Source organism: Castor canadensis, chromosome 1 (genome assembly GCF_047511655.1).
Source record: "Castor canadensis chromosome 1, mCasCan1.hap1v2, whole genome shotgun sequence".
NCBI classification, from domain to species: Eukaryota; Metazoa; Chordata; class Mammalia; order Rodentia; family Castoridae; genus Castor; species Castor canadensis.
In genome coordinates this window covers 27630870-27648709 of record NC_133386.1, presented here as the reverse complement: position 1 = coordinate 27648709, position 17840 = coordinate 27630870, and the positions used below count along the sequence as shown (strand labels likewise).

General features: G+C 42.2%; 1 protein-coding gene across 7 annotated transcripts in view; it reads right to left on the bottom strand.

The window, feature by feature from the left end:
- Window positions 1-17840, bottom strand: part of Map7 (microtubule associated protein 7) — a 165386-nt gene that overhangs the window by 13155 nt on the left and 134391 nt on the right. For 5 of the 7 annotated variants that reach the window (XM_074073762.1, XM_074073774.1, XM_074073743.1 and 2 more), the window contains 8 exons: window positions 16392-16516; window positions 10500-10609; window positions 9923-10206; window positions 7636-7936; window positions 5973-6180; window positions 5725-5826; window positions 5000-5050; window positions 4778-4835 (listed from right to left, as the gene is read on the bottom strand). In XM_074073762.1, the coding sequence (XP_073929863.1) occupies window positions 4778-4835; window positions 5000-5050; window positions 5725-5826; window positions 5973-6180; window positions 7636-7936; window positions 9923-10206; window positions 10500-10609; window positions 16392-16516 (1239 nt within the window). The remainder of the gene's footprint in view (window positions 1-4777; window positions 4836-4999; window positions 5051-5724; window positions 5827-5972; window positions 6181-7635; window positions 7937-9922; window positions 10207-10499; window positions 10610-16391; window positions 16517-17840) is intronic. The other 2 variants (XM_074073796.1, XM_074073754.1) reach the window with 1 other exon arrangement.

The window sequence follows — 17840 nt, the reverse complement described above, 5'->3', positions numbered from 1 at the left end:
GGAAAAGGGGACCAGGAACTAGAGAAAAGGTGAGATCAAAAAGAATTAACCTAGAAGGTAACACACACGCACAGGAAATCAATGTGAGTCAATGCCCCGTATAGCTATCCTTATCTCAACCAGCAAAAACACTTGTTCTTTCCTATTATGGCTTATACTGTCTCTTCAACAAAATTAGAAATAAGGGCAAAATAGTTTCTGCTAAGTATTGAGGGGGTGGGGGAGAGAGGGAGGGGGCGGAGTGGGTGGTCAGGGAGGGGGTGGGGGCAGGGGGGAGAAATGACCCAAGCCTTGTATGCACATATGAATAATAAAAGAAAAAAAAAAAAGAAAAAGAAAAAAACCCACCACTAAAAGAGCTTGCGGAGTGGCTTGAGGTGTAGGTACACAAAGTACTGGGATTTGAACTCATACTTTGACATATCTGACAAAGTAGACATCAGACCAAAATGAGTCAGAAAAGACAATGAAGATCACTTCATATTAATTGAAGGAACAATTCATCAAGAAGAAATATCAATCTTAACATGTGCACCAAACATAGGGGCACCCATCTACATTAAAAAAAAAACAAAAACAAAAAAACCCTCGAATGGACCTAAGAGCACCGATAGACCCTAACACAGTGATAGTGAGAGACCCGAATACCCTACTGTCACCCAATAGATAGGTTATCCAGACAAAAGTTCAACAAAAAAAAACTTCAGAGCTTCTGCACATGTTAGACCAAGTGGACATAATAGACATCTACAGAGTATTTCACCCAACAACCAGGCAATACACATTCTTTTCTGCAGCTCATGGAATTTGCTCCAAAATAGAAAATATTTTAGGACACAAAGTCTCAACAAAGTCAAGAAAATTGAAATAATACCATGTATCATATCAGATCACAACAGAATAAAACTAGACCCCAACAACAAAAGAAACCACAGACAATATTCTAACACATGGAGAATGATAACACATTGCTGAATGACCAGTGGGTGACCAAAGAACTAAGGGAAGAAATCAAACAAGACATTAAAATAACTGAGACTTCACAAACAACCCAATTATGTACCTTAAGCTTCTAAAAAACAAGAACATACCAAACCCCAAATCAGCTGACACAGAGAAATAAAGATCAGGGCTGAGATTAAAAAAACTATAGAAAGAATCAATGAAACAAAAAATTGGTTCTTTGAAAAGATTAACAAGATTTACAAACTCTTAGCCAGCAAGACAAAATGGGAGGAGGGAAAAAGCCTAAATTAATAAAATCAGAGATGAAAAAGGAGACATAACCACAAATGCTAATGAAATCTAGAGGATTATTAGAGAGTACTTTGAAAACTTATACTCAAATAAACTGAAAAATCTAGATGAAATGGGTAAATAAATAAGTTTTTAGATGTACATAAGCAACTAAAATTGAACAAAGATGGTATCAACCACCTAAATAGACTTGTTACAAGTAATGAAATTAAAGCAGTCATAAAGAGCCTCCCTACAAAGAACAGCCCAGGACTTGATGGATTCATGGCTGAATTTTACCAAACCTTTAAGCAAGAACTAATACTAACACACTTCAAACTTTTCCAGGAAATAAAAAGGGACAGAACACTCCCGAACTCATTCTATTAAGCCAGCATTACACTCATTCCAAAACCCAATAAAGATGCAAACAAAAAAGAGAGAATTATAGAGCAATATCTTTAATGAATATAGATGCAAAGATATGCAACAAAATACTGGCAAACAGAATTCAACAATACATCAAAATGATCATATACCACGACCAAGTCAGTTTCATTCCAAGGATGGTTCAGCATATGTAAATCTATAAATGTAATACAGCATATAAACAGAAGCAAGGACAAAAACCACATGATCCTCTCAATAGGTACAGAAAAAGCCTTTGACAAAATCCAACACCTTTTCATGATAAAAGGTCTGAAGAAACTAGGAATAAAAGAAATGTTCCTCAACATTATAAAGGTGATATATGACAAACCTATAGCCAACATTATACTAAATGGAGAACAACTGAAACTATTCTCATTAAAGTCAGGAATGAGACAGAGATGCCCAGTTTCCCCACTCCTATTCAATATAGTTTTGGAATTCTTAGCCAGAGCAATAAATAAAATAAAAGCGATTCAAATAGGGAAAGAAGAAGTCAAACCATTCCTATTTGCAGATGACATGATCTCATAGCAAAAGAACCTAAAAAGTCTACCAAAAAACTATTAGAAATCATAAACTCTTTTGACAAAGTAGGATACAAAATTAACATACAGAAATCAGTAGCCTTCCTATATACTAACAATGAACAGATTGAGAAAGAAATCAGGGAAACCATCCCATTTACAATGGCCTTAAAAACAATAAAGTACCTTGGAATAAATTTAATGAAGGAAACCAAAGACCTTTTCAATGAAGACTGTAAACCACTGAAGAGAGAAATCAAAGAAGACTTCAGAAGATGGAATGATCTTCCATGTTCGTGAATTGGTTGAATCAACATTGTGAAAATGGCCATATTACCAAAAGCAATCTACATGTTCAACGCAATCCCTACCAAAATTCTAATGACATTCTGCGCAGAAATAGAAAAAGCAATCCTGAAATACATATGGAAATGCAAAAGACCTTGAGTAGCCAAAGCAATTCTGGGCAAAAAGTCCAATGCTGGAAGTATCACAATACCTGACTTCAAACTATACTACAGAGCCATAACAATAAAAACAGCATGGTGTTGGCACAAAAACAGACAGGAAGATGAACGGATTAGAACAGAAGACCCAGACATAAACCCACGCATCTACACCCAACTGATCTTTGAAAAAGCAGCCCAAAACACATGATGGAGAAAAGACAGCTTCTTTATCTACATGTAGATATCTACATGTAGAAGACTGAAACTAGATCCCTGTCTCTCATCCTGTATAAAAATCAACTCAAAGTGGATCAAAGGCCTTAATATAAGGCCTGAAACCTTAAAACAACTCCAGAAAGAAGTAAGAAATACACTGGGACATACAGTATAGGGAGCAATTTCCTTAGTAGAACTCAAAAGGCTCAGCATCTAAGAGAAAGAATGAGCTGACACTGCACCAGACTAAAGAGCTTCTGCACAGCAAAGGAAACAGTCCCCAGACTCAAGAGACAGCACACAGAATGGAGAGTATCTTTGCCAGCTACTCATCCAACGGACTAATAACCAGAATCTAAAGGGAACTCAAAAACTCAGCCCCCAAAGAGTCAACATCCCAATGAAGAAATGGGCACATGAATTAAACAGGGAATTTTCAAAGGAAGTGGTACAAATGGCCAGGAAATGCATGAAGAAGTGTTCAACTTCCCTGGCTATAGAAGGGATGCGAATCAAAACTACACTAAGATTTCACCTCACTACAATTAGAATGGCCATGTTCAAGGGCATTAACACCAACAAATGCTGGTAAGGATGTGGAGAAACAGGAACCCTTATATACTGTTGGTGGGGATGCAAATTAGTACAACCACTACAGAAAGCAATATGGAGATTCCTCAAAATGCTAAAATAGAACAGCCATATGACCCAGTGATACCACTTCTGGGCATCTACCCAAAGGAACATAAGTCAGGATACAACAGAGACACCTGTACACCAATATTCATCCAGGCACTATTCATAATAACCACGTTATGGAAACAACCCAGGTGCCCTACAACTGATCAATGGATCAAGAAAATGTAGTATATATACAGTTTTACTCAGCCATAAGGAATAATGATGTGGTTTGAAGGTAAATGGATGCAATTGCAGGACATGTTAAGCAAAATAAGCCACGCTCAGAAAGACAAAGGCTGCATGTTTTCCCCTACATGAAAGATAGATCCAAAGATAAACAAATATACAAAAACAAACATGACCATATACAAACATATTAGTATTAGTGGAACTACTCTATGAAACTCGAGGAAAGGAAAAGAGAATGATAGAGCATCAGTAACACTGTATAACATCAGATATGAAGGTAGAAGATATAAGGATGGGTACTGAAAGCTGTTGAAAATGGGGGGCAGGAGGTACAGGGGTAAGGGAGAGTAATGGTAGGGCTTGAACGGACCAAAACGAAGAATACCCACATTGGGGATACATTGAGAAGCCCCTCTGAATATCAACTTTTTTTTGACAGTATGTGTGTGGGGGGGTACTAGTGTGAGGGGGAGGGTGAACGAAGGAGATTAAGGTGAGGGTATATGGTTGATGGGCTTCATATACTTATATGAACTAGAACAAATAATAAAAAGTTTTATAATAAAAAAAGAATGGAGGTGGTGAATTTAACTAAGATATATTTCAGCACTTTTGTAAATGTCACAATGTACTCCAGTATAGCAATAAAATAATATTATTTTTATATTGTTAATAATAACAAAAAATTAGAAAAATAAAACCAATATGGATTAAAATCATCAAGAAACCAGTAATGTCAGTCCAAGGATTACATAATACAAACAACTTCCAATGAAATTTCAATAAATTTAAAATTTTATCTCTATTCTGAAGACAGAAAAGACATAACATTTAAATACATTTTTCCTGAGAACTGCTATAAGTCCAAGCTGTCGAAAAGTGCAACCATAAAGCCCTTCAGAGAAAACAAGTGTTTTACATAAGGGGAAAACTTGCGGACTAGATGACAGTCACCTCTGCCCCTGTGAGTGTACGGATACCCCCCACTAGCCCATGCATGTCTCATTTCTAGAGTCAATTCAACCCACTTGAATTCAATGACAGAAATACCTGTTCCTCCAGTGAGAGCTTCTTTGGCTATGTCACCATTGCTCTGATCAGCGGTTTTCTGCCACAAAGAAGAAGACAAGCCTTAAAAATTAAAGTTACCAGCGGTACAGTGCTTGTACCTGTGCAAACCCACGTGCAAAGTTGGATCTCCAGCACCACAAAACAAAACAAAAAAACCCGTAAGAGCCATCAAGAGTAGTAGACAAATGGTCGTGCCAGTACCTTCTCTGTAGCTTCTGTCTTCCTGGTTCTTTTCATGATCTCCTCAAGTCGCTGCAAGAAAAAATGAATGAGCAAGAGGATCAGCTACCGAAAGCAAGCCAGCTGGCACACTTGGGCAACAAAACAGCCCATTATTCAAACACATCTGTTGCTTAGGGAAAGTATCACTTACATTGCTTTGTCTTGATCTGAGTTATTCAAAATGGTTGGAACTGGCTTAAGCTACTCGCAGTGAAAGAAACTACTTTGGGGAAGACGGAAACTTTGAGAGTGGTTTCTTAGGATGAGATTATTAATACTGAAGGCTACTTATGTGGCAAGAGTGGCACACAGGCCTGTCAGGGTGGCTCCTGTCTGTAATCCCAGCTACTTGGGAGGTTCATATAGCATTGTGGATCCAGGCCAGCCTCTGCAAAAAGTTAGGAGACCCCCTTCTCAAAGAACAAGCCCACAGTGGTTGCTCACTGTAAAACTAGCTAAGTGAGAGGTAGAGGTGGAGGTGGAGGAGGGAGGACCACAGACCAAGGGTGGCTGGGCAAAATCTCTAGACTCTACCTGAAAAATAAAGCAAAAAGGGTTATGGGTATGGCTCAAATGGTAAAGCTTCTGGAGGCCGTGAGTTCAAACCTCAGTAAAGCAAAAAAAAAAAAAAAAAGAAAAACCAAGGTGGATCACATCTGTTCCTGATGACACGGCCCCAGTCTCCCTTCCCCCCAAGCCAGCACCTTCTTTCTCTCCAGGCGCTCCTGCTCCTCCTTCTGGAAGTGTTTCTCCCGCTCCTGCCGGGCACGCTCCGCTTCTTCCCGGACTCGAGCTTCTTCTTCTTTCTGGAAACAAGAAGTCGTTATCAGTGTGTTGTTGGCACCTGGTTCCGCCTGTCCCCCTGCCTGGGGACACCAAAAGAGGGCCATGTGGGAGCCCCATCCTGGGCACACTTCTACCTGTGACTTGCCCCCCATGCAGTGTCACCTACGCAGCCCCTAGTGTCCCCTGCGCACAGGTGTGGCACCTGTCTCTGGGCGCGCTCCGCCTCCTCGCGCTCGCGCCGCCCACGCTCCTGCTCCGCCAGCCTCCGTGCCTGAGCCCTCTCCTGCGCCTGCTCGGCCTCCAGCCGCCGGGCCTCCTCCTCCCTGCGACTCCGCTCTTCAGCCACCCTCTGGGCTAGCTCCTCTCTCTTTTGTCTGGGGAGAGACAAGGGCGCAGGGGGAATGACCTGAGGAGAGGCTGTTCAGAGGTCGGGAAGAGCATCCCCCAGTGGATGCCTTCAACAAGGGTAGGGGACAAGATATGAGGTCACCTTTTACTCTTCCCCTCCCCGCCCAACTTCACTGCTGCCTGTGGTAAACAGAGCAAAGTGTCACCACTAGTAGTACTTGGGAGAGGTTGCTTTTTCAAAGGATTTTCAATTTAACTATTTTTAAAGGCTGAGACTTGTATGATGGATATGATACAACTTTTTCATAACAATCATGTGAAACCCCAGTACCCTGGAAGAAAATCTTTGTACATAAAAAGATCACAGGTGTGGTCATGCATCCACTAGTCCCAGCTGCTTGGGAGGCAGAGGTAGGAGGATTGCAGGTCCTGGCCAGCTTGGGCAAAGTTAGTGCAAGACCTGATCTGAAAAACAAACTAAAAAGAAAAAAGGCTGGGAGCATGGCTCGAGGGATAGAGGCCTGGCAAGCCAAGGCTCTGAGTTCCAGCCAACACTGAGTTCAACCCTAGAAGAAAAAGGAAGTCCCTATATTGTGTCTCTGAATAGAAGGGGCATAGGCCATGTAAGCTTCCAGATAGAACCCTAGGGAGCCAGGAGCAAGGCACTTTGAAGATGGTGGCCCAGCACCAGGTCTGAGGCCTCCCCCACAGTACAGCTCTGCTTGTCTCAAAAATATTAGAATTAATATACACCAATAAAAAAGAGGGGAAAAAGGACAATTATATTGAATTAGGCTTATTAACTCCAGAAGGTGACCAATTAAGCAAACTGTCCCTGGCATACTGTCTGGCAGGAAATCTTGAAACATTTAAACATCTCCCCAAGCTACCCTGAGAGGAGTTTCATTTGAACAAACAAAACAAAACCAAAAAAACCCACCAAAACACAACCCATGAACCCTTATTATGGAGCTTTAAAATGATAATCACAAAGATGAGAAAATGTAGAGATTAGAGCTATGTTAAGTGAAAAAGTGGACTGCACAATTGCACTTCTATTGTGATTATAATTCTGTAAACATGCTTATGTATTTAACTGTGTGTTATATACAGACTACTCAGAGCCTAGAAAGGACCATCCAAAATTTACACAGAAAATCAGTTGAGATAATGGATATATTTTTTCCCTTTAAACCTTTCCCCATCAATGTAGTTGTTTTGTTTTCCTCTTTTGACAGTCTTTACTTTTTCTCTTTTTTATTAGTGCATATTAATTGCGCAAAGGGGTTTCACTGTGATATTTCCATACATGCATGTAATGTACTTTGATCAAAATATGACTTAAAGGCACATTTCCTGTTCAGTGGAATTCTGAAACTTTCACCTTGTCCCTACTACCACCTCCTCCCTCTCAGATGCAACACTTAATCCCATGTGTCACTGGGGTACCACTGACATCATGTCTTTGGGACTCCCTTTACCTTTCCAGCTCTTCCTTCTCCCTCCTCTCCCTTTCCTCCTTGTCTCTCTGCTCTCGGGCCAGCCGCCTCTTCTCAGCCAGCAGCCTTGTGGCCTCTTCTGGGTCGGTGGTGCCTGCAGAGGGTTTAGGGGCAGCATTGGACGTCATAGTGGATGATGGAGCTGGGGCTAGGGCTGGAGCTAGGACTGGAGCTGGGGCTGGAGCTGGAGCTGGAGCTGGAGCTGGAGCTGGAGCTGGGGCTGAGAATGGAGCTGGGGCTGAGGCTGGGGTAGGGGCTGAGGCTGGGGCCGTGGATGGAGCAGCTGTACAAATAAGTACAAGGAGAAAAAGGAGAAAGCCAATTGGAAACAAAAACCAAAGAACAAAACAAAATCTAGCATTCCCCACACCCCAGGTCTAGGATTCATTATTATCCAAGAAAAGGGAACATTTATTACTGTGTGTTCTCACGGTTTCACTGTGGTCTATCTGTAACCCAGCAACAGATAACAAAAGCCTGCATGAGTAAGTGAGACATCCAACAAAGTTCACACTCTGTCCCAACCTTATTTTTATAGCAGTTAAGTCAGTCAGCATGTCTATCAAGTGTGCACTGAGTGGAGCCTCATACGGGATCCTGTGGGAAGTCACACACTGAGCGAAATGAAGATGAGACCTTCCGTTAGTCTTCTGTTTCACTTTAGAAATTCCTATGCTTTGGTGACTATTCATTACTAGACCTTTAAGGCCTTGCTATGACAGTCCCCACACACAGGCTGGGTGGATGACACCTTGAAGAGGCCCCCTTTAGAAAGAAGTCTACCTAGAGCTGTCTTCAGGTCTGAGATGCTTAGGAGGCAGGAGCCTTGCCAGGGGCAGGCATGCATGCTGCCCACACATCGGCCTCTCTCCTTATCCTGATTTAGGAAGATGACCTAGGAAGCTGGTACATGAAGATACCCACAGAGCTTCACCACTGATCTGGCACCATGGGGAGGCCCCTGATCACTCCTGGCCCTCCTTTTCAGATGTACATTTCTACTTCTGCTCCTACAGTGTTCTTTCTCATCATGCTGGGCTCTTATCCTCTCCCTCTTTTCATGAAAGTAATAACTGGACTCAAGCATGCTAACATTTTCACCTGTGTTGAATCATCCTTTGCGCCACCCCTTGATCTTCAAACTATCTTACACAGAAATATTTGGAAAGGAAGTAATTTTCACCAAGAATACAGTGAAATCCTAGATACAGGTGATTCCAAACTTCTAACCAGTATCCAGTTAGCCTCACAGAGATGAAAACCAGTGGGTCTGCTGGAAAAGAATTCTGACCTGTCAAGCATGCAGGCTAAGTGAGGGGTCCTCAGACTCTAGTGCGCAAAGGAATAAACCAAAAGCTTAGTAACCTGCCAGAGTTCTTGGATCCATCACCTCACATTCTGATCCAAGAGGTTTGAGGTAAGGCTACGGCTTTGTATTTTGAAAAACCCTGGAGGTGGTAGTTTAAAATACTTCCATAAATTCTTTGAAAAAAAAATCTCCCCTTCAAAAGGTGGATGCTAATTGCCTTTACTTGGCTGTGAGTCCAAACTAGTGACTTATGTCTTAATGAATAGAACATGACAAATACTGGCATGTCACTTCTGAGACTAGGTCTTACAAGACAAAGAATAAGGTTTCCTCCTTATTCTCCCTCCCAGATCACTCACTCTGGAGAGGCCAGCAGAGTGAGCAGATTATGAAGGCATGAAGTCACACGGTGGAGAGGTCTGCATGTCATGAAAACAAGCCCGGTACTGAAGCCATCTTCCAGTTCCATGGATTCTGGAGATGACCTCATCCCTGCCAATGGCTGGACTGCAATCCCACAAGAGACCCTGACCCACAACCACCCAGCTAAGATGCCCCCAAATTCCTGCCCCAAGAATATTGTGATATAGTAAATGTGATACAGTGTGTTAAGCTGCTAAATTTGGGGGGTACTTTGTTATCCAGCAGCAGATTAACTAATGGGATGCATGACTCTGATGCAGGTGTTCTGAACAACATGGTTTCTGAAAGATTGGACTCAGCCAACAAAAGGCTCAGAAACCTGTGTGAATTAACATGCTGGGTTTCCAACAACGAGCTGTTGGATGAACAGATGGATCTCTTGTTTTTTATGTTAGGCAATTATACTTAAGAACAAGCCCAGAGTAAGATTTCCAAGTCTCTAGGAAGAAGGTAAATAAAAGAGTACAGGAGAAGAAGAGTAAGGACAGAGAACAGCCATCCCATGTCCTGTCCCAGCATGAGTCAATCCATCCTCACCAGGACCAGCTTCTGGTTCCACAGGTGTCCCCTCTTCAACTGGGGCCTCCTCTACCTTCACTAAAGGTGTTCTGCCTTTTACTGAGGGTTCGTTGGCAACTTTCTGTGGTTCCTTCTCAGGGTCCTTTTTCTCAGGTTCCACTCTGACTTCTCTCTTGACAGGGCGGATATTGCCTGGGGATGGGGGCCGGGCCTGAGCAGGTGCAGCTTTGACTGAGCTGGGAGGCAAGGAGGATGCCGGTCGGGGTGTGCCAGGCAAGTGAGGAAAGGACTTGGATGGGAGCCTGCATAGCAAGCAAACAACATGGAGAGAAGGCACATCAGAATGGGCCTGTCAGAATCCAGAATACTCAGTTATGGAAAGCGATGCAATTTAGCTAGGTGTGTTTATGGAGAAGCAGTGTGCTTGACTTTAATGAGGCAAATGCAGAAACAGGTTCACTTCAGAGACCCATCCCTTTTTTCTTAGCTTAGTCGAAGCCAAGCTGTGTGTGGGTGGGTGGGTAGTTGGCTTTGAGGACAGAAGCTACTCATTCTGCAGCAAGCAGCATCTGTCAGCCTTGTGAACTTGACTTACCAAAGGCGGGCGGGGCCTGGTGATCTTGTTTTGGGATTAGATGGAGACAGAGCCCTCCGGGTGCCAGAGGTAAGGTGGAAGAGTACGTTTTCTTTCTCTCTTTTATGACCCTAAGTTCAGAGAAACTCAGTCATTAGATTTTTTTCTGTGAGTGACACAACCACATTCATAATAGCCAACAGTGTAGCTAAAAACCGTTTAACAGTTTATTATATTCTTTCTAAACAGTCATATAGATCTAGTCTACCTAAGTAAAAGGCCCTTAATTAGCTTAAAACTGAATAGTGTAACTGAATTAACAAAGAACACAGGTGACACTAATAATTGGTTCTGGCTGTGTAATTTGGATTATATTTGTTAAAAAAACAAAACAAAACAAAAAAAACATAAGACTTTTAAAAAGCACCTATACTTTCTATCTAAAATTACCTGGTATAAAATGTCTCTCTCACATAACTTGATTTGTCCCTCACATATGTTAAAATGAGTCACTCCATTTATTCTACTTTTAATTAAAACTCATTTTCTCTTTTTTATTCCCCAAACAAACCACTGCTTAGGCATTTAAAAAATTTCACATGCCTGCTATTTCAGACATTAATGCATTTTCCTCTTATACTGACATTATGGAAACAAGTTCTTCCTCACTTCCTATCCTCTTGCTTTCTAAGGAAAGTCAGATTCAAGGTGATAATTTTAGGTATCTCTACAGACCTTTACCTGGGATGAAACTGAAATCAAAGAGTGGATTAAAACATCAGTCCTCCCCTGATGGCCAACTAGGAATTCAGCCAGAGAAATGGAATCTTTCCTAAGTTGAAATGGGCAAAGAAGTGTTCTGAGATTCTAAAATCAATCTAGAAAAAGTAAGAAAGAAAATGCAAAACAGACCCATTTCAAGTATCTGAGATGGCTGACACATTCTGGGATGGGAATGGAATGGAGGCTTGCTGGGCAACCTTCTGGACAAACACCTGTTGGGAAGGCAGACTGCAAGGGTGCAGAGAAAGGGGCAGAATATCACTCAGCCATAGGGCAAAAAAGCTTTTCTTCTCTCTTTTTCTGCCTTGCTTGAGCCTGCGTTCTTCCCTCTCTTCCTCAGCAGCAGCCTGGTTGAGTAGACTATAGGAGGGGACATTTAATTGTTTTCATGGACCCCCGGGAATTTATACATGAAGAAATGCAGAGGGCAGGAGGGGCCTTGTGTGGTATGCCAGTTCTACACCATTTCCACTTGCATGGCACCTCTGCCTCTGGTAGATCAGGGCCCAGGAGGCCAGAGTTAAGTACTTTGAGTAGTCTTTTTTGTTCTTTTTCTCAAAATATTTTCATTGCTAAATCAGATCAAGGAAAGATCTGAATGGAAAAGTCAGCCAGGAAGGGCAAGGTAGGATGTGCAGTCTGGGGATAACTCCCTTCCCCTGTGCTTTGATGGGATAGGGGTCAGGAAATTAACTGACATAAATGTGTGTGATCCTCAGACAGTCATCTTTTTACCAAAGTGCTACTGAGCCAATTACTTCTTTCTCCTTCAGTCAATCGCCCAGGGAATGGAAATCCACTCTTAGGTAATACCCCCCTGCCCCAGCCGGCAGATTTGTTCTTCCCTCTTAGTCCTGCCATGGCTTCAATATCCAGCCCCCCTTTTGAGTACCACACATGCAGAGGCCCTTGATGCTCATCCTGATCTGAGGTAATGCCAGCCACCTGTACAAACGTTCTACGGTGCTGAGGGGACAAACACAGCAAGCTGCCACATCGGTCAGCTGGACAACCTACCTACAGGACAGAGACTTTACAATCTTGAAAACAAAGCGGTCTCATACTTCCTGATTTTAGAACATGCTACAAAGCTACGGTAGTCATAAAGGTATGGTACTAGTGTAAAGACAGGCACACCAATGAAAAAGACTAGAGAACCCAGAATAAACCCTTGCACAGATGGTGAAATCCCAGGACCAGTCAGTGCGGAAAGAACACTCTTTAACAAATGGCACTGAGAACACTGGATACGTTCATGAAAAAGGACAGAACTGGACCTTCCTATATGCTAGGCAAAACATGAACTCAAAATGAATTAAAGACCTAAGTGCAAGACTTAAAAACGTCAAACTGTAAGAAAACAGGTGGGAGGCTTCATGCCACAGCATTTGGTACTGATCTGTTGGGTCTAACATCAAAAGCATAAGCAACAATGCAGAAATGGACAAATGGAACAACAACAAACTTAAAAAACACTTCTATCTGAGAAGGGGTTAACATATAGAATGTGTAAGTAATTCCTGTAACTCAACAGCTAGTAACCTGATGAAAAGATGGGCAGGGGCTGGTGACGCAGGTCAGGGGTGGCGCACTTCCCTGGCATGTTGGTGTGTGAGGCCATGGGTTGGATCACCAGCACCACAAGGAAAAAGAGGGGGAGAGCTTGAATCAGCATTTCTCCAAATGTGCTACACCAACTGCCAATATGCTGGTGGAAGGAAGATACACCACATCGATGGTCCTAGAGAAGCAAATCAAAACCACCATGAGGTTGCCTCACACTCACCTGGATGGCTACCATAAAAAACAGAGAACAACAGTGTTGGTAAGGATGTGGAGAAACTGCGACTGGGAAGAATGTAAAATGGTACAGCCACTTGGAACACAGTTCTTTTCCTCAAAAAAACTAAAATAGAAGGCTTGGGGGGCATAGCTTAAGAGGTATAGCACTTGCTTAGCATGCACATAGTCCTGTGTTCAATCCCTAGCACTGCATACCTCTACACAAACAAAATTAAACAGAACCTACTGCATTTTTGAAATTATGCAAAGGAAATGAGAGCAGGCGCTCCAGGACATACTCACATACAATGTTCATGGCAGTACTATTCACAATAGCCAAGGGGTGGACGCAACCCAAAAGTCGGCCCGTGGATGATAAACAAAATGTGGCAAACATATACAATGGATTATTATTCAGCCTTAAAAAGGAAATTCTGACACATGCTCCAAGGATGAACCTTGAGGACATTATCATAAGATAAGTCACAACAAATCAAATATTTTCTGATTCTACTTATGAGGTAGCTAAAGCAGTCAAATTTACAGAAACAAAAAGTAGAATGGTGGTTGCCAGGGGTCAGGGAAGGAGGAGGGGGAGAGTTGTTTAACGTGCATGGTGGTTCAGGTGTGCAAGATTTAAAAAGTTCTAGAGATTGGTTGCACACTATAGTGTGAATATATCTGACACTGAACTGAAACAACTGTGTAAGTGTTTTTTTTTTTTTTTTAACCACAATCAAATTTTTTTTGTTTTGAGACAGGGTCTTCCTATGTAGCCTAGGGTGGCCTTGAACCGGCAATCCTCCTGCCTCAGCTTCCCAAGTGCTGGGGTTATAGGTGTACACTGACATGCCCAGCTTCACAATCAAAAAAAATTTTTTAATTAAAAATTCAGTTTGTCAGCTTCATTAGTTACTCTTCAAGTGCTCAATGTGGCCAGGCCACATTACTGGATTCTACAGTGCAACTCCAGTCGTCACTTTCTGGCAGAGGGTATTTGCTACGATATTTGGTTGTAAGGAGATGAGAAGTAATTGGCCACCCAGAGAAAGAGGAAGGCATTAAAGAGAAAACACTGACAAAGCTGTGCTGCTGTGACAACCAGCCCCCTGATTTCTGTTAGGCTCAGCCTTCTACTCCTCGAAGCAGTGTCAGTTTTTGCTTTTACTACAAGATATATCTTTCTGCCCTATAAGCACCCCAAACCATTCTGTTTCACTGTCACTTTGGTCCCCAGCCAGGATCTTGCCACACCAGGAGGCTAATGAATTAAAACTTCACAGACATCAAAGGTGGATGAACCTTTGGCTTCCAGGGTGCAGTCCTGTTGCAGTCATGAATTATACACTGATGCCTGAGGGGTTTGAAAGAAAATGCCTGTAGGCAAAGCCACCAGGCTCTCCTCCAAGGGAAGCCTTAGGAGCGTCCACATCTTTCTACATCTGAATTGTTCTGGGAAGATTAAAGAAAAGGTCATATAAGAGTCACACTATATCATGGGAGAGAAGCAATGAGACCTGGGGCCTGGTGAGTCCTTTAAAGTTCGGGGTCCAACGGGTCACACTAAGGGGAGGCTGTGTAAGAAGGGATAGGGCAAGGGAAGGAAACCTAAAACTTGATGTGCTCACTGTACAGGAATGACTATAGAAATCTTAACTGGCTGGGACCACCATGGGAAGGGGACTAGAGAGGAGTGAAGAGGGCTGGAAGAGATGAACCAGTTGGGATTGTAACACAACAATTGGGGTTGTAATGTATGCATGGAAACAACACAAGGAATCTCCCTGTGTAGCTATCTTTATCTCAAACTAGCAAAAGCACCATGTTTCTCTCTTTATCTTTTATGTTTTTTCTTCTATAAAATTGAAGAATAGGAGGGCAGAACAGGCTCTGGGGGAGGGAGTGCATGGTTGGCACTGGTGGGAGGGGGGAGGTATGGGGGAAAGGGGTGGGAGGATGAATATGGTGCAAATAATGTGCACACGTGTATGTAAACGCAAAAATGATCCCTGTTGAAACTGTTCCAGGAATCAGGGGAGGGAGATGGGGAAGAGCAGTGTAGAGGGTGAATTCAAGAATGATATGTTTGTTTGTAAATGCTACAGTGTACCCCTACTCAGCACAAGAATGAAAAAATAAAGTACAGTGTCCAAAATCACAGAATAATGTCTGCATCTTTCAACCATACCAAATAAACATAGTTTAAACAGGGTGTCAAAGAAAGATTCCCGGAGACATACAAATTACCTCACTGACTATAGGTGATGAAAATTAACAGGAGCTCAGCTACCTAGCCAGTAATAACAAGTACAAATTATATTCCTCACTTGCAAAACTTGAGTTTACAGTGCAGCTTGATAGCCTTTCAAGAGGTGGTTATTTAGCAAACAATTAGTGTTTTTTAAAACTTTTTTTTCCCCACCATGTTTTAAAATCTGGGCTTTGGTAGGGATTAGCTAATAAGCAGGATAGAAATTCCTCGTCTTGAGTTTTAGAAGCTTGGCCAGCCTCCAGATACAGGGCAGCAGTCCAGGCCCACCTGCAGGCTGTGTGGTTTTCTCACTTGCAAAACTCAAAGTATTCTGACACCATACTTCTTTGCATACAGGCCTCAGCGGACAGGTCAGCCACCCTCCCATGCTTGAGCAAAGAACAGCTTTCATCTGTAAATTCAAATTTCTTCAAACTTTCTTTCCTTTTCATTACCTTGAATTTCAAGAAATACACAGGCCCTTGACTTCGGTTGTGAAGGATTAGCACAGACTTAACATGTAAGGCCCTTCTCAGTGCATGGCAGTAAGAGGCACATGTCATTTCTTGTCATTAGTAATGACATCTACTTTGATCACCTACTAGTGGTGATTTCTTCCATGTTTCCCCAGTACAAATCTTTGTTTTCCCTTTGTAACTAATAAATGCCTTTTAAGGAACTACTTTGACACAATATAAAAATCTCACTTCTCATCAGATTTTTACCAAGTAGTTTCTTTCCTGGCTCTTGGTTGAAATTATCATTGCTAAGGTAAATGAGCAAATGGTGACATGTTTACTTTTCAATGCCTTTTACTGTCTCCCTTTTCTTTCAGCAACATCAAATATTTCTGTTATTCTGGAAGTGACATAACTCTGTGAAGTGTACTGCTTAATTGCATTATCAGAACTATTTATGGGAGAGCAAAAATCCCCAAGTGGAAAGGAAGTGGGTGGGCAGGACCACCCAGCTGGCCCGATATGAGATGGGGGGGTATGGTGACTGTCCGGTCTCACACCCACAGCACAACTTGGGTCAGGGTCTGCTCTGCAGAGACAGCACTGCTCCCAGATTCGCCAGCTGCGCCCACTACTCACCGCTGTGCCGTGCACGGTCCTCCTGCGCGCAGAGCCCTCGGGTGGTGTGACAAAGAGTTTTGGTCGCTCCGCTGCGTTTCTAGAGTGTGCGGCTTTGTAGGGCATGATGGTGGGGCTGCAAGATGCTGAACGAGGACAAATGGGGATAACTAGGGTGTAGGTGATTGGTTTTACACACATGAGTGCCAGGAGCAGGTGAAGAAAGCCAAAAGCAGGTTCAGGAGAAGGAATGAAGCAGAGATAGAAGAGTAGGGAGAAGACGTTATTACCTAAAGGTGCCCCAAACCAGCACAACTCTCCTTCCTGTGAGTTAAGACGTGCCCAAAGGCAGGCACATACAAGTTAAAAAGGGAATCTATTGCTATTTGTCTTTTTAAATCCTGGTTAGAGACAAAGATGTAATCAAGCAATCTTGGAGCACATGGCCTTATTTTCCTATAAACCTATGGTTCTTATAAAATGCTACAACAGTGACAATTTTTATATAACTGGCTTACAGTCGTATTTTTTCTAATTAGCTTTAAGATGGACCAAAAAGGTGGAGAGGAAGTGTGCAAGCAGGCAAGCGAGGTGTACCACAACTCTTCCAAGAGCAAAAGTGAACAACCAGTGGGGAAAAATCAAGCAACTAAAATTTTAAAACATTAAATGACCGATCTTATCGGGTGTGAAGACAGGGATAAGAAATAACTTCCTTAGAAGAATCTGATAAATGTTTTATCTATGTAATGGTAAACTGATGGATGCTCTGGGTTTTCCAAGAGCCAAGGCATTTGACGGTAAGAAGCAGCAGTAGAACACGAGGAGGAGGAAGAATTATATAAAATGGTGTAAAGAACGTGACTATGCTAGAAGTGCCACAAAGTAAGGTTGAATCATGAATAGCTTTTACAGTTTTACTTGAGATAGAATATTGTTTGAAAAGCCACAATTTCTGACCAGCTTCAAAGCACACTGTCATTGATCAAGTTATTCTGAGCAATAACTTTTAGACTTCATTTAGAAATCTTGTTTCCAGAAATAATAATAATAAAAAATAAAAAGACAAACATGACTCCTGAGGACAGTACTATGCATTGGGACCAGGTTATAAAATGACTTTATCAATGAGCTGTTGTGGCAATCCTGTTATGCCAAATAAAGGTAGTAGTATTAATAAATTTGTTATTTTGGTTTAACGTGTACACAGAAAAGTGATCAGATTGTATCTTTTTTCTTCTGCTGTGCTGGGGATGGAACTCAGGGTCTCCTGCATGCTAGGCAAGTGCTCTACCACTGAGCTACACCCCTAGATTTCATTTTTATTAATATCTCTTTCGATAAATGCCTCCCCTGGTTATCACTGAATGGTTGAGCAGTAAATAGTCTGGAAACTGTAGTCTTTCCCCATCATCTGGGGTCAGAAATCATTTCTTAGGATAAACTAAAACACTGCAGTTTCCTCAGTTC